The sequence below is a fragment of the Macadamia integrifolia genome, unplaced genomic scaffold (genome assembly GCF_013358625.1).
Source record: "Macadamia integrifolia cultivar HAES 741 unplaced genomic scaffold, SCU_Mint_v3 scaffold852, whole genome shotgun sequence".
Taxonomy (NCBI): domain Eukaryota; kingdom Viridiplantae; phylum Streptophyta; class Magnoliopsida; order Proteales; family Proteaceae; genus Macadamia; species Macadamia integrifolia.
Genome location: NW_024870557.1, coordinates 152,494 through 180,216, shown reverse-complemented (window position 1 = coordinate 180,216; position 27,723 = coordinate 152,494). Strand labels below are relative to the sequence as shown.

Sequence of the window (27,723 nt, the reverse complement as noted above, 5' to 3'; positions counted from 1 at the left end):
AGTAGCTTCTCAATTCCTCTTACTTTGGCCTTGAAATCCCGAAAATACTCCTCCTCGAAATAATTCCCAGGCCATTTTCCGGAACCAGTTTTCGGTGGTGTATCGTTGCAGAGTCTCCTCTCCTTTCTATCTCTCTCTCTCTCTCTCTCTCTCTCTCTCTCTCTCTCTCTCTCTCTGTTTGTCTCTGCAGTTCATCTTCCTCCGCCATTTACGGATTCGTCGATCGGACGACCAATCACTCACAATCCATGACTATGCTGACCCCGCCACCGCTGGATGTATGACATCATCTCTCTCCCTCGCCCTTTCTCTTTCTACCTCTCTATCTCTCTCTTTCTCTCTCTCTCTCTCAAGTCTCAACCTAAATATCGGTATTTTGATTTCGTAAATGCTTTTGTATTCAATCAGTCTCTCGATAGTGCTATCTGTATTGTAGTTTAGCTTAATCAATTTTTCGTCATAGGTTTTGTTTTTCTGATTCGGAGGTTTTGAATCGAACTCAGTCCTCAATTTCGCCAATTCCATTGCAGCTTCATTCGATGTTTAGGGTTTTCATTCAATTAACAGAGTTTGGTTTTACTGGATCGAAGCACTGATTCGTGCTTCGTTTTGCAGCAGGAAGACGACGAGATGTTGGTCCCTCATTCGGATTTCACAGAAGGTCCCCAGCCAATGGAAGGTGATACTTTTAGTTGTAAATGGGCATGTACTGTGAATTTTGTGACGTATCGTTTGTATTCTCTCAGATTTGGTTAGCTTGATCCGTCGGACATGGCTCAATTTTTTTTTTTTTTTTTTTTTTTTAATGATTAGGGAGTTACAGTGGGCTTCGTAGTTTGTTTACGGTGACTGTTCTTAGGGTTTCGATATTTTCTCTTTTCCTGATTACTTTGTTACTTATTAGTAGTTGCACAAGCGGAGACTGCGAGTACGGTTGAGAACCAGCCAGTCGAGGATCCTCCATCTTCAAGATTCACGTGGACGATAGAAAACTTTACTAGGTTGAACACCAAGAAGCACTACTCTGAAGTTTTCTTTGTTGGGGGTTATAAGTGGTATGTTGATCTCTATTCCCTTGTTCCCTTTTTTTTGATTTCTTCTGCAACTTGATGGGTACTTGAATTTCTTCCATTCGATCAATCTCAGACCCTTGCATTGCTTTGGGCAGGCGGGTGCTGATTTTTCCTAAGGGAAACAACGTGGACCATTTGTCCATGTATCTAGATGTTGCAGATTCAGCAAATTTGCCTTACGGATGGAGTAGATATGCTCAATTCAGCTTGGCTGTGATGAATCAAATTCATAGTAAATACACAGTTAGAAAAGGTATAATCTTTCATCATCTTCTCTGCCTTTTTTTATCTAGTTGGATTAGTTTATTTGTAAAATCCTGCAATTTTGTTTACTTAGGGGAAGGTAGTTTTCTGGACCAATTTTGTCTTTCAGATGTTCATGCATAATTGGGAAACCAGCCTTAATTTTATTTTATAATCACCCAAAGAGTTTCTCTCACATATATTTGTCACTCTACTCTCCCATATCACTGCTATTGCCTCACTGACAAGAACCTTGCTGAAAAGTTTCCTTAAGATTTGGTCTGGACTTGGCATATTCATAGTGGAGCTACCTCTGCGACCTCCTATACGTCATAATATTTTTATCACTTTTTGAGTGGTGGGTTTGTTCCCCATTGCCTCACTTACAAGAACTGGTCCAAAAAAGGTTCCTTTGGCTTTTATGTGATGGACATGGGTTTTAGTTGTAGTTGTAGTTGTAGTTGTATAGGAGAAATAACAACGTACATTTCCCATTTTATACCAATGCACTCCACCACATATAGTTGATTTGTGCTAATTATTGTAATGAAAGTCTGGTCTTTTCGTTACGATTTGTTAGACGATATACCTCCAGTTTGTTTTGGTATTGGTGTTTCTTATTGGCGGAAGAGCTAGGAGGATGAGTATTGGTTACACCTTTATATTTGGTGATAACTTCAGTCTTCTACTCTGTGCAGACACACAACACCAATTCAATGCTCGAGAGAGTGATTGGGGTTTTACGTCGTTCATGCCTCTCAGTGAACTGTATGACCCTGGTAGAGGATATCTTTTGAATGACACTATTATAGTTGAAGCCGAGGTTGCTGTCCGAAGGGTTGTGGATTACTGGACATATGACTCGAAAAAGGAAACAGGTTATGTCGGACTTAAGAACCAAGGAGCAACCTGTTACATGAATTCTCTCCTCCAGACTTTGTACCATATACCCTACTTTAGAAAGGTCAGGCCTTGAATTGGTTTTCACTTTTCATGCTATCTACTTGATAACATCTTCCATTGCTGCTACCCCCTCCCCCCCCCCCCCCCTTCCCTATAATTTTACCTTTCTAATAATAAAGTTTTGTTTTTGATATTGTGTTGTTCAGGCTGTGTACCATATGCCAACAACTGAGAATGATATGCCATCAGGGAGCATCCCCTTGGCTCTGCAGAGCTTATTTTATAAGGTTCAGTACAGTGACAACAGTGTTGCTACAAAAGAGCTGACCAAATCTTTTGGATGGGACACGTATGATTCGTTCATGCAACATGATGTACAAGAACTTAATAGAGTTCTGTGTGAAAAGCTGGAAGATAAAATGAAGGTGGTTTATTGTTGTTGCTCTTTTCCAATTTTATATGATTTGTGGAGGCAATGTGTACTTACTTTTTATCTACTGGCTCAGGGAACTGTTGTGGAGGGTACAATACAACAGTTGTTTGAAGGGCACCATATGAATTACATTGAATGTATTAATGTGGACTACAAGTCTACAAGAAAAGAGTCATTTTATGGTATGTATCTTGGTTTTGGTATTGAGTTTTCCAGGTTAGATCGGTATGGTCTTAATCCTTGTCCTTACAATAGTCAACTCTGTATATGTGTGCAACAGACCTTCAGCTTGATGTCAAAGGCTGTCGAGATGTCTATGCTTCTTTTGATAAGTATGTGGAAGTTGAACGCCTTGAGGGTGATAACAAGTATCATGCTGAGCAACATGGACTACAGGTAAGATGCTATCTGTTCATTGTTAATGGTGAGCAATATAGTAATGTGTGAGCATCTCAAGCTTCAAACTCATAGTTTTTGGAGGCTTCCAAGCCTATCCTGCATCACACAATGAAATGTGTGAGGCATTTCTGACGAGCCATTTCGATGAGAAATCAAGCTCTAAATTGTTTTTTTTTTTTGGAACTCAAAAATGACTTTTTAGTCAGTCCTTACTCCTTAGATCTGTCGAATTCATCTGTTGTAGCCTTCCAAAGTTGCTACACTAGTGACAACAAGAAGATACATCTTTGAAGTTTTATCATTTCTAATGTCTTGTTCATTTTTGTGTATTTTTTCAATTTTCTTTTGGATTTAGTGAACCATTTGTTTTATGTTTAATTGCATGACACAATGATGTAAACATGATCATTGCTGATGACTTGCTTGAAGATGATTCTTAGAAGAAATGTTATTTTGATTTTCCAGGATGCTAGGAAGGGTGTCCTGTTTATTGACTTCCCCCCTGTCCTTCAGCTTCAGCTAAAACGGTTTGAGTATGATTTTATGCGAGACACTATGGTGAAGGTTAGTATTTATGCTGCCTCTCATTCTATATAATGGTCTTTTTTGTATAATTGCTGTATATCTTCCCTGTTTATATCTTTGCTTGATGTGTGTTTGCTTTGTTCAGTCATTAGTGAAGTGAAATGATGAATGGGGAAAGAAATTGCCTGAGTGTCATTATGGTTTAATTTATGGACTCTGCCCTTTTGTGGAGAGAATTTAAGAGCTTTCCCCTTTGTGAAGTCATACATAATGCAACATGAAACTGAGGACAGCTCATATTAAGCCCTAAATGCAGAATCAAAGGCTTAATACTATAAATTTTCGTCCAACATTAATACAGATTCGATCTCGAACCAGTAGGAGATATTAATTGCAGCAGTGATACAGTAGCACTTGATTTGTTGGACCAGCATGACCGGCTTTCGAAGCCAAGAGCCAGGAAGAACCGATCCAACAAGGGCTGGGATTAATTAATTTATTTTTATGTCTTTTATTTTCTCTATTTGTTTTGGGTTGGAGTCGGTTTACAACCTGTTTCTTTTTAGAACTTGTTTCCTTTTTAGAGTCTAAGTAGGAGTCTTTGGTTTTGCTCATTAAATACTTGCATGTACCCAACAATGGACACAGTGATTGAATAGAGAAATTGAATTGGGTTTTGTGCTCTGAGTGAGTGTGCAGGATCGCATATACGGACAAACCAATATTGATACAGAATTTTCTAACAATTTTTTCTTAAAATATGGAAGAAGGAATAAAAGATGAAGGGAAGAAAGGGAAAAGAATGGATATGACCAGGCATCACTATCAAGGCCTGTGGAGGCTTCACCACCTTGAGTTTGCTACTGAATCACCACTGTAGCATGCAACTCACAAAGACAACTCAATAACTGAATAGTCAAACCACTGGGAGTGTCTCCCTTCTCTTGTATTTTTATAATATATTGAAGCTGGTTACCTGAATAGTAAGTCTTGGCTACTAATTAGCTTACAAAATAGTAACTGTAGAAAAAAAAAGGCAACTTTGTAGAAAGAAAATCTAGTTGTTAAAACTTAAAACACAAAGAAAGAAGAGAAAATACTGACAACTAACAACTAAGCAGCTTGATGTGGATCTGGGGTTCTGAAACCCATTTTGGATCACTTGTGGGCCCAATCGAACAATTGAAATCCAAATATAAGAGAGCTGTGGCAATTTAATAAATTAATGGAGGCACTCTTAACAAAGGAAAGTAGCAATTCATGGGTAATGTAAAGTTGTTTGAAAAGGGAAAACTAGGAAGATTATGTAAAATTGACAAATTAGAAAAAAAGGAAATATCACTCGTCCCTTGAACTATGGCGAAATATCAAGTTCCCCCTACACTTTTCAGAAGTATCACTCCCCTCCCCCTAAACTCAAAGATTCTATCTATTATCCCTCACCGTGAGGAATGACTGTCAAGTCATCAATTTTTTTTCGTAATACCGAAACTACCCCCATACATGTTGAAGTCATTTTCGGCTTTGTTGGTGAGAAAGTTCAGTGAACTTTCGGCTTTGTTGATGGAAAAGTTCGATGAAACATTCTTCTAGTGGAGACTGGAGAGTCTCCATTCGATTATTGGCTTGTCGCCCCCTTATGAGTCAGCTGTGACAGACTCCTCCGTCTTCACCTGGTTGTTTTTGTTTTAGTTTTACAAACTAAAACACAAAACTCATTTCAGAACAAAATTGTTAGATGCAGCAGCATTATTTGAGGAAGCTTAGACGTGATTTTCTAAATTTTACCTGTAAGAAGAATCCATTTGGTTCTCTGATTCGAATTGGATTTAAGTCGTCAACTTTCCTCACCATCTCAATCGTTTCTGATCTAACAGAGATGTTTGAAACCGCTTCTATGTATGCTAGAACTGTTTGTTAAATACCCGGAACTGGAAGGTCGTCTCATTAGAATTTTCACGTGATAAAACAAAATTTTCTCTTTTGCATTAGAAGATTCGATCTGATTTCTGGTGAGACCTGACCTGGAGTTGGGTTGCATCCAAAAATGAAAGAAATTAACGATTACAGACAAACCCAGTCAAGAAACCTTTGTTGGGAATTTCATCAAATAGACGGTTCAATCCATCCTTTGGTGACGAGCCAGCCACCATGATTAACGGCTTTAAATCGGAACTGAGGGTTTTCCCTTGCAGCAAATGGAAGAAAGAGGTTGTGAAGAAGGAGATACAAACTTATATAGTTGTTTGATAGCCATTTCCACTCTATGTGTATCTCACCCTGCTCCTGCATCTTTGAATCTATAATTTTATACAGAAGCAGACGAGGTTGTGGAGCAGTAATGGTTGAATTTCTGGAAAGGCTGGATCATTGATGGTTAATAACTTGAAGTGAGCATGGTTAATGCATCTGCTGAAACGTTTCTGAAATGTGTAATTTGATGGAAAAGGAAGATCTCGAATCTGTATAATGGGGTTAATTTGGAAATTGAGAAAATATTTCTTCTCGATTCCTGTAAACACATCTTTTGGAACTTGGAAGAACCGTAAGAGATCTTCAACGCAATGGAGCCTAGGGTTTCAACTTTGAAGTGTAGAAGAAGATGCAGAGAGTGAGCTGAACACGGTTAAGAGGGAAAGGGATTACTCGATTTGATTTCATGAAGGATATATTGGGTATTTCAACATGTGTGGGGTTAGTTTTGGTATTGAGAATTTTTTTGATGACATAATAGCCATTCCTCATGGCGAGGGACGATAGAAAGAATCTTTGAGTTTAGGGGGAGGGGAGTGATATTTCCACAAAAGGACTTTATAAGGGTAAAACAAACCCATGATTTGGGTTTAGGAGTTGTCTTCAACCTCCGGCAACGTCAATGGTGGAAAACATGGAACTTTGCAGCTGATCCAGCCACTTAATTGAAGCTCTAAATGTCAAGAAAACTTGTGAACAGGTTTGCACCTGCCTTATGGCCCTTATTGAATCCCAGCCTCAAAGACACACAAAAGCAAACATTAATCGAACATCGGAACTCTGAAATTGATCCACGCGGTGGAAGGAAGAACAAGTTTAGTTTCAGGTAAATATGTCACAGTTTCTATTGAATCTTTGACTGAAACTCTGACTGAAAATCAGTATGAAGCGTCACCCTTTACAGTGAGAGGTGTTCCAAAAATTCCAATCTGGTCTGAATCGCACCGTCGGAGTTCCCAACATAATTACAGTTAATAGAGAGGACAAAACAGTGTTCTCTGAAGCATCACCCTTTAGCTGTGTTCTACTTCGTTAGTTAGTACTAATTTGTTTCCTTTAACGCCTACTTTTCTTTTTCCTTGGCTTTGCTTGGATCCTTGTAGCCGACCCCATTAAGTTGGGATAAAGCTTTTTTGTTGTTGTTTGTAGAGAGTACAAAACAGTAATAATGATAATAAAGAAGAAAGGGAAAGAGAGAAGAAGAAGAAGATATAATAGTACAAAGATGAGGAGAGACGAGAGAGACTTAGGAGGAGGAGGAGAGAGAGGAGGTCACATAGTGGGCGAGCCTGTGGCACAACGGTGAAGTTGCACTATTGCAACATGTTGGCCACAGGTTCAAAACTTGGAAACTGCCTTTCCTGCGAAGCAGGGGTAAGGCTGCATACATTTTCCCCTTCCAGAGCCTGTAGTAGCGGGAGCCTCATGCACTCAGTTGCTCTTCTTAGAAAGAGGAGGTCACATGACCTTGCTGTTGTACCAATCTGGCACCATAAACAACTCAATAAAATTTCATTCCAGGCTAATCTCATGTTGAATACAAGGTATTTAAAGAAATTAGAGACTCCTAACCATTAACTGAAACAAAGCGGGGTATTAACTTGGACTTGTAAAGGGAAATAATATCCTAAATAAATGCTACTGCGAATTAGTCTACTAGAACTAAAAATAGAAAATTACAAGATAAATCCTACTACTAAAATCTAAATAAACTAAGATATCATCCTAATTCCAAACATCCAATTCATTTCGGTCTAAATTGCCAAAAGGGTCATTTCGGTTAGTTGCAAATCTGCATCATAGCTATTGATTCACAACTAAGGCTCCCTTTGGTGTCATTTTTATTTTTGTTTATGGTCTATTTAAAAAATCAGAGTTGGTCGAAGTAGCGCCTTTATGTCTAAGGGTGATTGTTTCCACTCATTGAAGATTCTATCTACAAAAGAAGGTCAACAGGGGATACTAAAGTCTGCCCTCATCCAATTCTCCCTAGGGTAGAGAACTTACGGGCAGGATGCTATAGCTTTGAAAGCTCCATAGCAAGCAGATTGATTTCCGCAGGACCTCAGTGCTTCCAAATTGTTTTTTTCCCTCAATGTTAGAAGGAACAACAAAGGAAAAGGCTGCCCAGCGAAGGCATTAATGGAAACCATTCTCGATCAAAAATGAAAACTGTGTGGTAAACATTAGACATAATATAGGTTGGAATGAGAAAACAGTTTGGTAACTACCTAGGTGTAACTAATTTTAGAGGGAGAAATCTACCACTCACTAGTGGTGTGTAATGGAATTTATACACTACCGTCTTATTGGTCATTGGATGGGGTGGGAAGTATCTCGATCGTTTTATCAATCCACCATTATATCTCTCTCCTTCCGCTGCCACCGCACCTAGAGCATCTCTCTTTCTCTCTCCAATGTCAGCCAGCCCCAGCCTCAGCCCCATCCCCATCCCCCCCTGCCACTGACTGCAACCCCACCCTCCTCCTACTAGTACTACTCGAGGTTCAAGAACTTGTTTTGTTTCGGTGGTTTCAAAACCACCGAAATATCGAAATTTGCTGAGATTTCGTCGAAATGGTGTACTTTTTCCCATGTATTTTGCTGGCCATTTTGGGGGCTAATGGTTGAAGTGGCTGAATTTAGCGAAACAAAATGATCGAGATGGTCGAAATTTCGACAAAGTAGTGCATTTTTGGGGCCGAAATGAGCCAAATTTTGAAATGAAATGACCAAAATGGCTGAAATGTGACCGAGATGACTAAAATATGATCGAAATTATGTACTTTTATATTGCATATGCCATTTCGTCTCGGTAAAAAAAATATACCAAAATATCCAAGATTTCGGCGAGTTTTCGAATCTTGGTACTACCATGGTTTAAAGTATTGGTACGTATCGTACCTTATCGGCCGATACGTATTTGTATCTGCCCTTACTGATACGATACATGAAATTTTTTAAATCCTTTCGTATCGATTTGTATCCTATGATACATACCGATACTCTATGAAAAATTAAAAATTGAGGTGAAATGTAAGTTTTGGTATGACATACCGATACGGTATGATACGTGCCAATATGGTGCGCTACGGTCATATAATGGCCAAGATGGGTCGTTTTTTTAAAAAAAAAAACACGATTTTTGAGGGGTTTTTGTTCAAAAGTTTCTGGCAGACTTTTTTTTTTTCTCTCTAAGTAAAGTGGAAATCAAGGTTGGGAACAAAGATTTTACATTTATGGGATAACTACAAACCTTGGATTCTTAGTGCGATACTCTCAATTTAGTGTATGCGTAATACATGTTATATATAACTTTTTTAACATTTTTTTTTGCAAAAGTGTATAAAAAAATGTTTTCTATCCATTTATGTGCGTATTTTTAGCATATCTCCAATACGATACCCTCCTATATGTATCTTAATTTTGGCCGACCGATAAGCGACCAATACTGATACTTTAATCCTTGGGTACTACTACTATCTTTGTTTCTCTTTATTACCATTCTGATCTTCACTAAAGGTTTTCTAGAATCCCTCGTGTTTTGCTGAAATCCTTTGAAGTCCCAGACAAAATACCACAAAAAATCCCACTCGAACAAAACCCAAATAATAATCTCCAAAAATGGAGTTACTGGCATGGTTTAAAGTATCTCCGATACCGATACGATACCCTCCGATACGTATCTTAAATTTAGCCTACATTTACGATACACACCGATACTATATGTGAGATTTTTAAAATACTTTCATATCGATATATATACTACGATACATACCAATATGCACCGATACACCATCGATACGTACTGATACTCTATGGAAAATATAAAATCGAGGTGAAATATACGTTTTGTATGTATTGGTACGTATTAGTGAGTGTTGGTATGTATCGATCAATACGTATCGGTAAGTATCGATCGGTATATATTGGTGAGTATCGGTATGTCCCGATACAGTGCGCTACGGTCATATAATGGCCAAGATGGGTATTTTTCAAAAAACACGATTTTTTGAGGGGTTTTTGTTCCAAAGTTGCTGCCAATCATATTTCTCTCTAATTAAAGTGGAAATCAAGGTTGGGAACAAGGATTTTACATTCATGGGACAACTACAAACCTTGAATTCTTAGTACGATACCCTCAATTTAGTGTTTATACATAATACATGTTATCAATAGTTTTTTTTAACAATTTTTATGCAAAAGTGTTTAAAAAGGTGTTTCATATCTATTTATATGCGTATCTTAGCGTATCTCCGATAGGATACGATACCCTCCGATACGTATCTTAATTTTGGCCGACCGATATCGATACTTTAATCCTTGGTTACTGGAGCCAATTCAAACCTCGAAGATAAAGCTCAATCTTGTATGCTTTGAAATAGTATGTTATAATTTCTTTCCTTTACATTCAAATCAATGGAAATTAGTTCCTCTTGTCTTAACAACCATATGTTGACATATATAACTCTAAAATCCTTAAAAGGAAAGAAAAGAAAAGGGAAAAAAAATCTTTCCTGTTTTAGTGGGATTTCTTATCAAAAATTTCAGTTCAGATTCTTTCAATGGAAGAAAATATTCCAAATTCTGAGTGAGTGAAATCTCAGCAAAAACTTCATGAATTCATTTATTGAATCTCCTTAATACGCCCCATAAATTGCTCCAAGAGATATGCAAGCAGATTTGGCGTACTGAGTTCTCTCTCTCTCTCTATCTCTCTTTCTCAATCAAAAGCTTTCATGGTAGTTGATGCTTCTGTGGCCTTGATTTCTTGTCATTTAGTTCTCTCACAGAAGGAGGTGTTGTGCTCAAGTTATAATTTCTATTATATCTTGCTATGGAATGACGGACCTCCTTTGCAGAGGGGATTTTGGGGAGGCTACGGGCTGCAGGGTTGGGCGGTGGGAATGGGGGCTTGCTTTTCCAATAAAAAAAGCAGATGGACTATTTTACCCCTCTATTTTGGAAGTTATGAACATGTGCTCATTAATGTGTCTGCATAAATGGCTAAAAAAGGCCAAAATATAGACCCATTTATGGTTTATGTTTTATTCCTATTAATTTTAAGTAGAAATAGGGTCCATAAATGATACCAAACACCCTGCAAAAACGTTGTGTTAGAAAAACAAAAAATGATACCAAAGAGAGCCTAAGACCCTTTACAAAAAATAGAAACTACTAGTAGTAGATCTAACATAATGTTCCAGCTATCTTCTAGATAATCTTCTCTCTACACAAATCACATGGGACCATGCAAATCTTCATTCATCCCTCTATAATATCCTCCACTCAATCTTCGCCAAATCTTCTAAAACAAACAATAAACACCCAAATAGAAAGTAACTACGTAATCATGTGTAGGATTCAAATCCCTAATATTTGGGTTTCTAGGCTTCGCCCATTACAATAGTAAACCCATGGTCCATATAACCCATTGGACACTCAAATTAAGCCTAATTTAAACAAAACGTGAACCATAGGTTCAGTTGGACCCAATAAACTAAACTAAACCAAACCAAAAACAGCAAGCTCATCTTCTCTTTTGCTGGAATTCTGCATCTGTTGAAAAGAACACACGAGTTTGAATTTTGTTTCTTCTATTATTGGAAAGAGGATCCTTTTGTGCCTAGAGAGTACTATGATCCTGAGGTTGTATTGAGAAAAATAAATTCCTTGGTTGCTATTAGAATTTAGGGATACAAATAAATGTTAAATAATTTAATTAAATCCCATGAAAATTTTTGACTGTGTTGCATACTGTGAAACTGCTTTATTCATTATTTGTCCCAATAAAAATTTTGATTGAGCTTTATTATACCTTTATGGTATATGTCAAAGATTCTCATCTTTGACTGACGCTTACAAATCAAACTGGAGGGCTTTATACAGTAACTGAGTGTACAGGTTGGTTGCCTTTTCGCTTTCTTTAATGAAATTTTAATTTACCCTCCCCCCCCCCCCCTTTAAAAAAGAAAAAGAAGTGCTTACTTCATGTTATGCGATCAAGAAACAACATGCTCAGAGGTATCCCAGTAAGTTGTGCTTTTGCATTGGAAAAATAGTTTCAATGCAATAGCTGTTCAATTTTTTAGTGGGAGAGATCATAGAGCAACCTGGAGATCATTTACATAATTCATGTGGCTGAAGAAAAAGAGTTGTTGGCAGCTGGTGGTCGTGACACATGAGCAAATCCAATGCAACTTATCAAGGTTTAAAAATCTAGAATCAGGCCTGAATCAGGTCCTATTGATTCTAATCTGATTCCGATTCAAATCGGTTTGAATTTGCAGAATTTGACTGATTCTGGCAAACAATCCACAAAAAATGAATTGTCAAATGAATTTGTTTGACAGACAAGAACCCTACCTCCGTCTTTGTTCTCTAAAGGATTACATTCTATTCCTAATATTCTGGAGGTTATCCAAATCAAGGTTCGAAATTTCGTTTCGGTGGGTTCAAAAACACAGAAATACCGAAATTTTGGTGAGATTTTGCCGAGATGGTGTATTTTTTTTTGTTTGTTTCGGTTGACTGTTTCGGTTGTCAAACGGCCATATTTTGACCTGAAACTTGGTGGGTAGTTTATTTTAAGGTTAATAAACATACTTAGAATATAAAAATGCAAAAAATATTAGAACATGACATTGTTTTTGATCGTTTGGCAGCAGCCGTCGAACTGTTCTGAAAATTTTACCATGTATTTATATACTATCTCAAAAAAAAAAAAATTTGGTTTTGGACAAAAAATTTTACCTTTCCTAAGATTTGAATGTGTAGATCTTCTTGTAGGGAGTCCAATGGAAGTCAAAATGTGTGATGATGTGGCTAATTAGAGGCTTGTTGGAGTGTTTTTCCTTCAAAATATGCAAATGGAACCAAAACCACCAAGACAGGTGAGACAGAGTCGAGATTTCAGCGAGATACCGAAACGATACCGAAATTTCAATTTTCTCAACGAAATGTTGTATTTGTAAGGCATGAAATGTATTGTTTCGGCGAGATACCAAAACGATACTGAAATTTCGGCCTAAATACCTAAATTTCGACCAAAATATGGTACACATATTGATTTGTGCCTTATTTCGTTTTGACCAAAAAAAAAAAAAAACCAAAATACGGGCGAGATTTCGAACTATGACCCAAACCATTATTAATGTAGAACTAACTTGGACCAGTCAAATCAATTCACAACTGGTTCGATTGATCAGCAGTAGACCCTTGAAGAAAGAAGAAATACTAAGACTAAGAAGATCCTCCTGGGCTTGCCACCGCAAGGAGTCGTTGGATCACACACCAAACCCTTTCACTGTGATCAAACACACAGTAGGCTCTACACAGAGAAGCAGTGAGAGCAGCAAGCTTTTTTTTCTTCTTTTAATTCATAAATCGTGGGGGCTTAATGGGAGCCCTCCTCTTTATTTATAAGCTTTGATGGGGGATTACAACTTTAAACTAAAGTAGTTACTTAAAATTGAAATAGAAACTTAAAAAAAATAGCAAGTCTTCTAGTTACTAAAACTAGAAATAGAAACTAGGAATTAAAGCTACTGAAATTAGAAAATAATTAAACTGAAATTAGAAACTAATAAACCCTATCAAGCAAAGTCATGGGCCTTAGTACTAGGCCTGGTCGACTCCTCTCTTCTTCTTCCTTGCATATGTCTTCAGTGCTGCATCACAGTGTATAATAGAATCAGTACAAAGGCTTCCTGACATAAATCTTGGTATAAATTACCATCAGATTAACACTGGTTTTCTTTTTTTCCTTTTAATAATGCGTTGAACCTTATAACTCTGTTGACAAATTTCACCAATGTCCACCGTTAGTCACTGCTTGGGGCTGCTGTCTTTTGGTACAGGCTTTGTATTTGAGCCTTTTTTTTTTCTTTTTGGGGGGGGGGGGGGGGGGAGGGGAGTTGCTTCGTGGCTATGTTAGGGACAGATCTTATCATGGCACTGCCCTTTTGGTCTTCCTCTTCGCTTGGTAACTTTAAGTGCCTTTTTGTGGAGCTCTAGTGGGTCAACTAAAAAAGTATATTTCAAGTCGAAATTCAAATAGTTGCTTCATGTACTGCTTTTTTAGTAAGCATCAGGGGTCGCTTCTTTTGGTCATTATTTGTTTGATTGAACCATTATATTTTGTTTTTTAGCACCATGAACTGAATATATTTTTTCTCAGTTATAAAAGAAACTGAATTTCTTTTGTTTGGGAGAATAATTTCCCCCCTATACTTTTTGATGTTCTCTTCTCAAAATGGTTTAATTGTTTAGCTTACTTTCGTTATTGCAGATAAATGACCGTTACGAATTTCCTCTGCAATTGGACCTTGATCGAGATAATGGAAAATATTTGTCTCCTGAAGCAGATCGGAGAGTTCGCAACCTTTATACACTTCACAGGTATCAGTTGTATCAGGAATGACACTGTTTGGGTTTTAATATTAAAATATTGGTCATCACTTGAGTGATGATGTATAATTATGTTTCTTTTGTTATTGGGTTGTTGAAATTCCTGAGTAAACAAATTTCTTGCGTTATTGTTGTTTGGTGAGTAGTTTTGGATTTACCCCGTCTGAATAGGAATATTTTGTTTCTAACTCTGTATTGCACTTGAAAAAAAAAAAAAAAAGACTATTTTTTTCCATTCATCCTGTCCCCTACTCATCCATCTTTGTTTGCAGTGTTTTGGTTCACAGTGGTGGCGTGCATGGTGGACATTATTATGCTTTTATCAGGCCGACCCTCACTGATCAATGGTGGGTAGCATGGCCTTGAAATGGTGGTATTTGTATTGAACTGTTTTGAAATTCTAAGAATATTGTTGGGGCTCAAATAAAGGCTTCCATAATTTACTGCTGTCTGTTAAATTGTAAGTGTTTTGCCAAGATTAGGAGACTTCTATGAAAGAACTGTGCTTGATCGTTGGTGGTACTGAACCTATCTGTGTTTTGCCAAGTTTAGGCACTTGTATGAAAAAACTATGCTAAGGTCATGGGTGCTACTGATCCAGATCGGTTTGTGGATCAAACAATCTAATCAAAAGTATCGACCAATCCGAGGAGCAAAGACCTGATATGCACAATGGTTTAGGTGATCCATGGTATATAATAGTTCAGATAAGTCAGGCCAGATACCAATTCAGACTGGACAAGCTGGTAACGATCCTCAAAACCATGGTTATGATGTGTAGTGTACAAGGTGTCAAAAACTTTTAATCATTCGTTCGGCTCTTGTAAAGTCATAAGCTCTTCACTAATTCTTGAACCTTTGGTTTTTGGTTACACTGTCTTAGTGGTGGTTTTCTTGATATTTGCTTCACCTTTGCACTGCTCAGATGGGGTTTTTCGTGGGTTGAAGCATGTTCTTGTGCGCTCTGATTTATGTATTTGTGACACCTTAATGCTTTACTGGCTCAGAAACTGTATTATAGTTTACAACATATGAACTGTTAAAGATTTCTGTTAAGCTATTTTTGTGTGGTCCAACAGCGTTGTGATTATATCAACCCTTAATTCTCCATTGTAACTTTTAAGTTGCTATTATATTCAGGTTCAAGTTTGATGATGAACGGGTAACGAAAGAAGATATGAAGAGGGCCTTGGAAGAGCAGTATGGTGGTGAGGAAGAGGTGATATTCATGTAACCTATATGCTTCTAAGTGCACATTCTCTAAAGATCCTTCAACTGGCATTTCATATTAACACATGCTCATTCTTTTCACCTTATCTCAAAACAGTTGCCGCAGACAAATCCTGGGTTCAACAACACTCCATTTAAATTTACAAAGTACTCCAATGCATACATGCTTGTGTATATACGTGAAAGTGACAAAGAGAAAATAATTTGTGATGTGGATGAGAAGGACATAGCTGAGCACCTTAGGGTAGGATAATTTATTTGAAATGTTCATTTTAATAGATTTTTCTTTCTTTTTTTGGGGGGGGGGGGTGTTGGGGGAAATTTGACTGAGCACATCTAGCCTTGCATTTCAGATAAGGTTGAAGAAAGAACAGGAAGAAAAGGAGCACAAGAAAAAGGAAAAAGCTGAGGCACACCTTTATACAATCATTAAGGTAAAGATATGCAGCATGGATTTTTTGAATCATTGATTGTCTACCAAGGGGTAGAATTGGTGAACCACTTGCTTTTCTTACTAAAGTTGTTTTGAACGATTAGGTTGCACGGAATGAGGATCTTGTTGAGCAGATTGGAAAGGATATTTATTTTGATCTTGTGGATCATGATAAAGTCCGGAGCTTCCGTATTCAAAAACAAATGCCTTTTATCCTTTTCAAGGTATGGTTCACTTAAGTGTTTGCATTGCATTCAGTTGAGTTGATATACTGGTTCTTGTTGACATAATATTTGGGGATTATTATCTTTGCCATATAGTGGTTCATGACATACTCAGTTGGTATATTATTTGAAAGAGTTAACGGAAATTGAGGCAAAATACCAATGGAATATCTGTAGTTTTTCTTTCCTCATGGGGAGGGGGAGGGGGAGGGGAAGGGGTGTGGACAAGCAAATTTATTATCTTATGTTGCAAAATGCAATATGGTACTCATTAAATATAACATGTTTTCTTTATCTTGTCTTCGTTGATGGGTTTTCGAAATTTTTGTTGCTGTTTTCAATCTGAGTGGTAATGTTGGTGTATTCAGAATTTGTCCTATGTTAGAATTTTCTGTGGCAGATTTTATTTTTAGGAAATCATTCTTTCATGTGTGCTTAAGCACTATAAAATATTCATCATGAGATTTTATGTTTTTATTGCCAATGTTCAATGGTTTGGGTTGTAATGTTTGGCCGTTGGGGGTGAGTTTGTTATCTAGGTGTTGTGAGTTAACAAGATTGTGGGAAAAACAATGCGAAGAAATATGAAGATCTTTATAACAATTTGAGCACAAAGGAAGGGGGGAAAACTATCTATAAGATTAGCTAAAATGAGGGAAAGGAGTAGAGATCTCGACCATGTTTGATGTATTAAATTTGAAGATGGTAAAGAACTAATAAGGGATGAGGATATTTAGGAAAGATGGAAACATCATTTCTACAATCTACGAAATGAAGACATTTTGAGTATAAGTGTCCCGGAAGATTGCATTACCCATTAAGACACCACATATCGTAGACATGTATGAAAAATTAGGGTGTTTGAAGTAAATGAAGCTTTAAGGAGAATGGAAGTGGGAAAGGCACAAGGCTCAGATGAGGTTCCAATAGAAGAGTGGAAGAGCTTAGGAATCTATGGTTTATCTTGACTTACCAAATTGTTTAATAAGATTATGAGCATAGGGAAAATGCCTGATGAATGAACTAGAAGCATTGTGGTTCTGATTTACAAAAATATAGGTGATATTCAGAGCTGCAATAATTATAGAGGCATAAAACTAATGAGTCATACCATGAAATTATGGGAGAGGGTTGTTGAAACCCACTTAAGAAACTACTGTTACAGAGAACCAATTTGGTTTATGCCAGGAATATCCACAACATAAGCTATTTACTTAGGAAACTAATGGAAAGATCTAGAGATTGCAAGAAGGATCTTCATGTTTTTTATTAACCTAGAAAAACTTATGACAAAGTCCGTAGAGAGTTAATCTGGCAAGTACTAGAGAAGAGAAGTGTTTTAAGTAAATATGTGGACATAATTAAAGATATGTATGATGGTGTGGTGATTAGTGCAAGAACTGTGGGGGGCCAATGTAGTGAATTCCCAATTACAATTGGGTTACATCAGGCATCAGCTTTAAGCCCTTATTTGTACATAGTTGCCACCTTGACTAAGTGACCCAAGCCATTGAAGATGTGCTTATGTGACAAGGCACCCACCTAGGCTTGTATTATATGACTATATAGCAATGATAATTTTATATGGTTATGCTTACATGCAGCATAGAGGTCATATCAAGACAATTTATAGTTGTCAAGGCACTAGGTGACTCAAGGAGTTGGAGGGCCTTCCTAAGCGTGAATGAATGATTGTAAAACATGGATACAGTTTCGTTCCTAGCTGTAAAATCCAAAGAGGCATAAACTATGTGGTAGAGTTCATGGACACAAGAGCGGAGGAGACGAGGAGTCGCACGACACACAACATTCTTGAGACTGCCGGTTGGGAAAGGAGACATGGGAAAAATTGGATTAATATCACTCACCAGCTGTACTTTATTTTCTCTTCTCCTTCCTTTTCCCTTTGTTTTTTAATTTTCACCATTATATGAAATCCAAATAACTTAGTTAAAACAACCAATTGGCCAAGGAAGCAAGTAGTAGATAAGGGTTTTAACTTTGGTTCCTTCATCTCAAGATGAAATCTTCTTCTCCCTTTCTTTATTTGTTATTATTGTTATTTTTATCATTATTTTAATACAAAGGCATGATCCCATGTATCACACTGTATATAAAAATTCTACACAAACCTAATCAAAACATCAGTAAAGGCATGTAATTTTATATAATAATAATAAAAAAATACCAGGATGTTCATACAATAGGGCGGTGGAACGCCTATGTCCCAAAAAAAGCCTTGTCGCGTAGGTGGCGCTTTGACAACTATGATGTAATATGATATAATTATGTTAGTAGTGACGTAATATGAGAAAACCAACATATAATAAACAAAGCATAGAATATAATATAAGCATATTCATCAAAAAACAAAACAACAAACATAAATCGATGTAAAATCATGAAATGTCAACATGTTGTGCTGTAACCTTCGACCCAAGAAAGAGCCTGGACACCTAAGCATCACCGTGACAAGTATGCTTGTACATTTTAGCAAAAGGGGCCTACTCTTCATTGTGATCATAAATTTGGTGTTTCTGGGGAGTTATTAGTTTCAAATATTTATTTTTGTTTTGTTATGTGATCCTCATTTTTTTTTTTTTGCCGCCTGGGGGATGGGGGGTTGGGGGGATACATACTCGGTTCACTAATGAATGATCATTTTATCTTAGTTGTGTGTGGTCTGTTCATACATGCAAAGAATTTGCAATATTCAAGTTGTTTTGGTATTATCTAACTATTAAGTGGTTCTCAGGAGGAGGTTGCGAAAGAGTTTGGCATTCCAGTGCAATATCAGCGCTTTTGGCTTTGGGCCAAGCGTCAAAACCATACATATCGTCCAAACCGGCCATTGACTCATCAGGAAGAACAGCAATCTGTAAATACTTTCAGTCATATCTTAATTGTTTTATTAGTTTCCAGCACCTTATTAAAAATTAATCCTGAATGTAGGGCTTTGTGTATTGCTATATTTCTTGCTGCTTATTGCTCTGGTTGGGGTTCCTTGACTTGAGGAGAATACAAATTTTGTAACAAGGGTTCTGTGTGAAGATTATAAAGCATTGATGAGAAAGCTATTTCTTTTCTTCTCTCCCCCCAGGAAAAAAAAAAAAAAAAAAGGACAGCTGAGGTTTTAATTATTCTGAGTTCTTGTTTTGTTTGGTGAAGGGTGCACTCCCTCTCTAGCGGACTGTTTTTTACTTTGTCAAAGGGTTTCACCATCGTAAGTGTGCAATAAGAAAATGCACAATCATTGTGCCCTTTGTGATGTCATTAAGGAGAAAGTCACTTGCTTAGTTGTTGACTGACCATCTTGTTGCTATACTTCTGTTTTTGCACACATTGCTTTTAGTCCATGCAAAGCTTTCTTGGATGCTATTCCTTTATTCCTTTCTCTCAATGTGATCAGACTTGATTATAAGATACAAGAGCAAGAATCAGTCGAGTCCCACCTTCTCTGGTAAGGGACTCAGTTGTATGGTCGAAGTCCACCTTCACTCGGTTGTGTTGGGTGGGGATAGGGGGTCTTACCACCTTAATATATAATAAATCTTTCCTCTTCCCCCCCACCCCCACACGGCCAAAAAAAAAATCAGTGATGTCCCTGCAAAACAACTGTCAAGCTTAAAATCATCGGGTGGGTTTATATATGTCATTTGACATTATAATGCCATTATGAGGTTAGTGCCAGAGTATTCAAAACTGGAGGAAGGTATGCCAAAATAGACTCATCTCTTGGGAACTCAATCCAGCAGTAGTGGATCTTAAGGATGCTAAATTTTGGGTTTTGAATTAAAATTTTTCTGATCTAAGCTGAACTCTTTGCTTCGGGTCTGCCAGTGGTTATGATAGATGAAGGGATTTTGTTGAGGGTTGAGATTATTGCAAAACCCAATAGAAAGGATCTCTGAAACCCCATTAGTTGTCTTTGCAATATATGCTTCTGGTTCTGGTTTAGGCATTTAAATCAACAGGTTGGTTGGTTCTCTAATATTATTGTTGCCTATTACATGGAAGACATGCATTTTATGTTTTGTGCAACATTCCTGTAGGTTGGACAGTTAAGGGAGGTTTCAAATAAAGCGCATAATGCAGAACTTAAGTTATTCTTGGAAGTGGAGCTTGGGCCGGTAATTGTTATTTAATGTAATATGATACACTGTCAAGCTTGCTTGACTTGTGTTTTTGTGCACTCTGAATGCTTTTCTGTAATGTCATACAGGATTTGCATTCTATTCCTCCACCGGACAAGACAAAAGAGGATATTCTGCTTTTCTTCAAGCTATATGATGCTGAGAAAGAAGAGCTCCGGTGCTTAGTGTTTCCTGCCCTTTTACTGTTTCTTCTCTAGGCATTTTTTTTGGGTAAACAAATGATGTGATTGATTTTTATTTTATTTTGTTTTATTTTTGTTTAATTTTTCCAGCTATGTTGGAAGGCTTTTTGTTAAGGGTATTGGTAAGCCTGTGGATATACTAGCAAAACTAAATGAAATGGCTGGCTTTGCCCCCAGTGAAGAAATTGAACTTTATGAGGTTAATCTCTGGTCCTTTACTTCAATTTTCTTTGTTCCCTCTCCCACGAGGAGGGAATATAAGCCCATCTATTGTCTGTTGCAGAGTTTTTGTGTTATTTTGTGAACTTCCCTTTGGATATACCATACAGCGGGAATTTGTTATTTATCTAAGTTTCATGCCCATGCTTTTGTGCTTGCCAGGAAATTAAGTTTGAGCCTAGTGTCATGTGTGAACACATAGACAAAAAACTCACTTTTCGATCTAGCCAGGTATTTATTATGTAGGGGTGATTGTATTGTGTGATTTGACTTATTGTTGCTTTCATTTTCTGGACTGATTGCTATAATATGTTTCCTTTGTTTGCAGCTTGAAGATGGGGACATAATTTGTTTTCAGAAGTCTCCTCCAGTTGACAGTGATGATCAATACCGATATCCTGATGTTCCATCATTTTTGGAATATGTACACAATCGCCAGGTATGCCTTTTCTGAATTAGTGCGAGTCTGTATTTTGACTATTTTACAAGCATTCACTTTTCATATTGGTTCAAAACCACATTTGGCTAATTATGTACTACTGGTGATATTAGTTGTGTTAATAGTGGCATTGGCAGTTATTGGTGTAGAAGGAAGAGGGTAATGGAGAAATGTGGGCTTTATATTATTTCGTAAATGAAATTCTACAGTGTGTTAGATTAAGTAAACAGTTAATTCAGTGGTATGTTATATCATAAAACAACATTCTACAGTTCATTAGGTTAAACAGTAATAGTTGATTCAGTGTTTTGCGCAAGCATGTTTTTATGTTTCAGTGTCGATTTGTGATGGTTATGATGTCATCTACTATATCCTCTAGTTGCCAAATTTGTACTATGGTGGTTCTTCAAAAGCATCATAATGTAGCCAAGTTAACAGCACTGAGTTTGAAACCAAGTAGCAGCATTTGAGTATCTGACATGTTTGCTGCTGCTTTTATGCTTTTGTGTTGTGTCTATATGAGTATGAGATCAACTGAAGAATCCAGGTGTATGACCGCATCTTTGCGGTAAAATGTGGGATTTTGGCTATTTTGTTCCCTCTGGAAAGAGAGGAAAGCTGCTTTGGCACTTCTCTACTTGGCATTTGGACTATTTGGAGGGAACAAAAGGATGCTTACAAAAGGATGCTTAGATGATAGAGTAGATCTTGTTGGGATGTAACTTATTATTTTCATGTGAACAGATAGATCCTGTTGGTATGTAGCTTATAATTGTCATGAGAACTGCTTGATTTTGTCTCTCGAAGACTTTCATGGGCTTTAATTTTGCTGTTGGAGATCTGTTGCATCCTCTATGGGTGCTGTTGCTGTGTTCTAGTAATGTAGGGTTTCTCTCCCCCTCCCTATACTATCGAACTGAAGTTTGATAGCCAGTCTTTGGTCTTTAGGAATCAAAATAAGATTTACTACCACTGCAGAGCTGAAGGTCGAAATTGATGGTTCAGAGACTTCTTGGTAAATTCTATACTTGATGTTTGATGTTTGATGCTTGGTATTTGATGTGGTTCACGCTATTCATAAATTGGTACTGCATTCGAGGTGGTCTTTGGAGATGCATGTATCTCATTAGAAGGTTACGTCTCATTAATATGGGTGGTAATGCTTCTTTTTCTATTAGTGGATGAGTAAGAAACACAGGAAGACTGGGGGGTATTTGGAAGAGTTCCTATTATTGTAATCTGTTCTTGAGGATGGGTGGCTGTTGTCCTTTTTCTTGCACTTTATGGCTGTGCAGCTGACCTTTTGCTTTAATAAAGTCTCTTATTCATTGGGAAAAAAAGTTGCCCAAAAGTATGCTGGTCTTTAGAGAATATTAAGATTTTATTTTATTTTTTTTGCAAGTGAAACAATTTTATTGAAAGTTTAAGGACTTTGAAATCCCCAGGAATATTATGGGGGAAATGCTGCCCTACTTCAAATTGTTTCATCAGTTCTGCTTGATGCATTATTCTGGTCTTCTGCACTCTCGTCAGATTGTTGTGAGGAACAATTTATAGCACTGTTGTCATGAAGCTTGTTGCTTACTAGTGTTAGAATAGTGTAAAGTTCACTCTATAATGGTTTGGCTTTTTCTAAGTATTACTTGTTATCTATATTACTTCATTCTGAATATCTATAGACATGACTTCACATAATTTGATGATTAACAGGTTGTTCATTTCCGATCTCTAGAGAAGCCAAAGGAGGACGATTTTTGTCTGGAGTTGTAAGTATTAGTGAATATTTCTTTTGTTTTTACTGTACTTTTTAATAATTATAGAAATTTTTTTGGTATATAATTCTTTCTCATTCACTCCCTTTTCTCCTTGTGAAATTGCTAGGTCAAAGCTTTACACATATGATGATGTTGTTGAAAGAGTAGCTCGCCAACTTGGTTTGGATGATGCATCCAAAATTAGGCTCACATCCCATAATTGTTACTCTCAGCAGCCTAAACCCCAACCAATTAAGTACCGGGGGGTGGAGCATTTATCAGACATGCTGGTCCACTACAATCAGGTAGATCATCAACGTGGTATTGAATCTTTTTTAGGGTTTTCATGTCTCTTAAATTTTTGGTAACGATTGAATGGCTTTTTTCAATTGGATTATTTTCAACAGACTTCCGATATCTTGTATTATGAAGTATTGGATATCCCTCTGCCAGAATTGCAAGGTTTGAAAACTCTGAAAGTTGCTTTCCATTCGGCCGTAAAGGACGAGGTGAGTGTAGATCTTAGTGGTCGTCAGTTTGGTTATTTCAAGATTGTGTGCATCACACTGGCACACTGCATCTCTTTCCTTTTATTTTCAGGTGGTCATTCATAGTATAAGGCTTCCAAAACAGAGCACAGTAGCTGATGTAATTAATGACCTAAAAACTAAGGTGAGTGCTTGCTTCATCTCTGACATTTGATTTGTTTCCTTTTTCTCTTTTAGAAGGGTATACATGTAACCTTTTCTGGACTGCTAGGGTCCACTCTTAGTGAGATAAATGGTGCTTTTGATTTATTGATTTAGAAAACTCTTCTTCAGTCAGCGTGTTTCCTGTTTGTGTTGTAAGTATCCTACAAAAGCAAGTTGAAAGTAAGCCTATTTTTGTGATCAATTGTGGAGCAGGTTGAGCTGTCTCATCCCAATGCAGAACTCAGATTGCTTGAAGTTTTCTATCACAAAATCTATAAGGTACGTGTTCCATATTCAACTTATAATTGCTTGTAGTGGATTAACAATGATTTATTTTGGCCATAGTTGTCACGACGTCTAGGTGACCCAAGGCGTCGGAGGGGATCCAAACACAACACCAACAAGGCGGCCAAGGTGCCTGGATGCCTAGGCGACGCCTTGAAAACTAGGGTTTGGGCAGATGTATTATGACTAAAGTTTAAATTTCTTTAACTAGGATTTTTTAACTGATATTCCCAAGTTAGGTAGCTGATGCTGATAAAGTACAGAAATAGGCTCACGTTAGTGGAAAATAAGCCTTGTGTTGGGCCTTTGGTCTAAGGGGCTTTCCTTGTATTTGGCTATTTTAATGGGCCTCAAAAATAAGTAGGAGGTAGGAATACGGGATTAGTTGGGATCTTAGTTGTTATCTATTTCAATTTTTATTTATTATTTCATCTTATTTTTAGCTGGAATAGGCCTAATGTTTACAATCTTGTTTGTCTACTACAACGACAACAACAACACAACTTAGCCTTTACAATCCTGTTTGTCTCTATCTTTAAATATAGGTTGCTGTTTTTTATTATTTTCTTTTGGATAAGGTTATCTATAATAAGTTCTGATGCTATTCTACTTGGGTTGGCTAACATTTTAGATAGATGTAAAGCCCCACCCCCCCTCCCCCAAAAAAAAAATAAAAAAAGAATGATTTGAATTAATATCAATTCAGGCTTTCTGAATCTTTGCCGCTGTGAATTCAGTAGTGTGCTCGGTGGGTTCCAAATAAAGGCTAAGGTGGATTTATTAGTGGACGGGTTTATTCTCTTCACGGGTTTGGTGGATTCCATCCCTGTCCTATCATTCTTCTATATTGTATTAAATCTAATTTCATTTTTCTGTTCTGTTAGTTTCATATCCTACTTTTTTCTGCTACTTGCATATCCTATTTCTGTTCTGCAGTCTTTTTTCTACTAGTCTCTAGCTGAATTTTTCTGGTTCGGAATTAGTCTACTTTAGTAGCTGAGGTGACTAAACCCTGTTATGTGTTGAGTGCGAATGTCCCTGATCAGCACTTACAAATCTGGCATATATGAAAGGAATTGTTGCAGATCTGTTTGGGCCAGCATATATAAATTTCATACGGAACTCTTGGGACCAGATCATAATTTTACTATTGATGTTCTTTCTTGTCTGATGAGTAAATCTTGAATAACATCGTTGCAGATATTTCCCCCAAGTGAAAAGATAGAGAACATAAATGATCAATACTGGACGCTGCGAGCCGAGGAGGTAGCTTTATTCTTTCAGTATAGCATATTGTCAAGTAGCTTATTTTGCTTTGTTGTATTTTTTCATGCTTGTAGTGGGTGCACTTCTATGCCTGTTTATTTGTGTTATATGTTTTAAAACAAATAAAAACATGCTGAGTTTTTCGTCTTGTGAGATCTGGACTTTGATAATTGTTGGAATGTTCCATGCTGAACTATAGGACCCTTTATTACCCAAGACCTGGTACAGGAGCCTTCTTAAACTGAATTCTTTTTTTTTTTTGGGGCGGCGGGGGGGGGGGGGGGGATAATTTAACCATATGTAGTCTCAACTCCCATGGGTACAGGAGACTACTTAAACCTACCTAGACTTTTATCCTTCCGGCTTTGAGTAGAAAATAATTGCCTGAAAATGATTCTAGAATCTATCGAATTTTTAGTCAGATTTGCTCATATGTTCTTGAAACAACTTAGAGGCCTGGGCTTGAAAATATTAAATTTACGTTTTTACTGCAAATTGAAGGTACGGTTGGCATTTTAAGACAGATTTTCTAATTGATTGTTACTGCAGATTCCTGAAGAAGAGAAAAACCTTGGTCCTCATGATCGCTTGATTCATGTTTACCACTTCACAAAAGATACCTCCCAAAACCAGATGGTAAAAATATTATATTGTATCTTCAAACCATCACTATTGTTTAAAGTGTAGAATTTTTGCCTACTGATTCTCATTCATGAATAAAATGAACTATCAAAATGTTCTTATATTTAAAATTTTTGGTTTCAACAGCAGGTTCAGAACTTTGGAGAGCCCTTTTTCTTGATCATTCATGAAGGTGAGACTTTAGCTGAAGTTAAATTGCGTATACAGAGGAAATTGCAGGTTCCAGATGAGGAGTTTGCTAAGGTATCTTTTTCTTCTTGTTCTTTATTTATTTATTTTTTTTACTTATACTTGTTGGAGATACGTCTAGTGGATGCCTTTTGGCTGCATTGGCTTAGTGGCACCTCTCCACACATCCTGTACCCCATCAGGCGGGTGGTCTACAGGGGCCTTGAAAGAGTAAAATCTTTAAAAATTAAATTAAATTGAAAGGCTTGAGGGGACCTGGGTGGTTTTCCTGATTTGAAAGTTGGAGAACTGTTATAGATGGATGTTGAAGTGGCATATATGACGATCCATTTCGGGATCTTACTCACTCAGTTGATACATACAAGAAACTAAGCATCATTAACCATCAGAAACTTAATTGCTGTGGAGGTCCTGCTCTGGAGATCCATCGTCCATCCCCCCCCCCCCCCCTTTTTGGCTTGGGGGGGGGGGGGTTTGAAAGTGTAATTTTTCATAAATGGATGCGCATCAATTGATCATGTGTCCATAAAAGAGCGTACCAGTACAATGAGGCTCCTTGCACAGAAAAAAAAGAGTCGGCTCAAACCCGTGACCACTTGGTCACAACGGAGCATCCTTTACTGTTGATCAGATGTGTCCATAATATTAGAAAAAATGATTTTCTTCTGAGCATGTCTAATATATAACTTTTTTTTTTGGTCCAGTGGAAGTTTGCATTTCTGTCATTGGGTCGTCCTGAGTATCTTCAAGATTCTGATGTTGTATCCAGTCGTTTTCAGGTAGGACCATTTGTAACTTTGGTTTTCTGACATAGCTGTTTTGTCCTTCATTTTATTTCTGGTGACTTTAAATGTTTATGATCCCATCTTCAGAGAAGAGATGTCTATGGAGCTTGGGAGCAATATCTTGGACTGGAGCACTCTGACAGTGCTCCTAAAAGGGCTTATGCGGCCAATCAGGTAAAGTGCAAGATCTTGGAGGGATCTCTATTTTTGTTGATTAATGATTAGTGACAACTCGAGCAGATGGCAAGAAATATTTTGGTCTTTTCTAATATGTGAATGCTAAATGAGTGCAAGAGTTGGCAGATACCCAAGAGAATCCATTACCACAGTAGTGACCTTGTCTCCCAAATTTTGCAGAGCCGCCATACTTTTGAGAAGCCGGTAAAAATCTACAACTAGGTAAAAGTTGGCAAACCTCCGCCCAAGCATTGGCTGAACCCTATGGCCTCTGATGCATGTGTCGGTGTGAAAATGGGGGAAAAAAGGTGAAAGTTCAACAGGATTACAGAAGACTAACAGATATTGGAAGCTAAGCAGTGACATGGTGTCTGCAGGGTTTTGTAATCGGTTTTCTTGCATATTTACTCTTTATTTCCAGTGTGGGCGTGGGAGAGACTTTCCTAATGTGGTGTGTTTCTTCTGGCATCAGCGACAACCCCCTCGAGTTCGATTTTACATCCTTTTTTTTTGCCTTTTCTGAAGGCCCCTTCTTGTGTGCGAGGTCGATGGTATTCTATCATCATTTTCAGTGTAATTTAGAAGTACATAAGAAGATTTTGCACTAGGGTTGTATACAGGGTATAGCTTGCTGTCATTGACATAATTTTTTGGGGTTTTAATTCTGTTTTTTTGCCCTCATTAGATGTGTCTCAGGTGATTTGGGGGTTGTACAGTGGTTTGTTAATGCCGCTGATTCTGGCGTTTAAGCTTGTGTAAAAGAAAATACCTTCTTGTCCAGCTCTCATATTGGCCATACAAGGCGACTTTTTCA

At 37.4% G+C, this 27,723-nt stretch overlaps 1 protein-coding gene across 4 annotated transcripts; it reads left to right on the top strand.

Annotated features, from left to right (window-relative positions):
* On the top strand, nt 1-27,723 carry LOC122070194 (ubiquitin C-terminal hydrolase 12-like). Of its 4 annotated transcripts, none has more exons than XM_042634320.1 (32): nt 1-278; nt 616-679; nt 908-1,055; nt 1,169-1,326; nt 2,015-2,280; nt 2,426-2,644; nt 2,726-2,834; nt 2,933-3,048; nt 3,517-3,615; nt 14,120-14,229; nt 14,511-14,585; nt 15,379-15,457; nt 15,566-15,712; nt 15,822-15,902; nt 16,006-16,125; nt 18,881-19,003; nt 20,178-20,255; nt 20,348-20,436; nt 20,552-20,660; nt 20,843-20,911; nt 21,009-21,119; nt 22,830-22,885; nt 23,001-23,178; nt 23,281-23,382; nt 23,474-23,545; nt 23,779-23,844; nt 25,051-25,116; nt 25,666-25,752; nt 25,888-26,001; nt 26,652-26,726; nt 26,820-26,906; nt 27,090-27,723. In XM_042634320.1, exons 1-32 carry the CDS (start codon nt 249-251, stop codon nt 27,129-27,131), a joined length of 3,345 nt encoding a protein of 1,114 aa, XP_042490254.1. In that variant the 5' UTR covers nt 1-248; the 3' UTR covers nt 27,132-27,723. The 4 variants fall into 4 exon arrangements, with proteins under 4 accessions (XP_042490254.1, XP_042490253.1, XP_042490251.1 ...); XM_042634319.1 differs by having other exon boundaries at nt 905-1,055; XM_042634317.1 differs by having other exon boundaries at nt 3-278; nt 905-1,055; nt 25,885-26,001.

Excerpts from the sequence above, each read along its gene's own strand:
- LOC122070194 (XM_042634317.1), top strand. The coding sequence starts at position 249 with ATGACTATGCTGACCCCGCCACCGCTGGAT. Across the intron at positions 2,645-2,725 it reads AGCTGGAAGATAAAATGAAG|GGAACTGTTGTGGAGGGTAC; the intron begins GTGGTTTATTGT and ends CTACTGGCTCAG. Across the intron at positions 21,120-22,829 it reads AATATGTACACAATCGCCAG|GTTGTTCATTTCCGATCTCT; the intron begins GTATGCCTTTTC and ends GATGATTAACAG.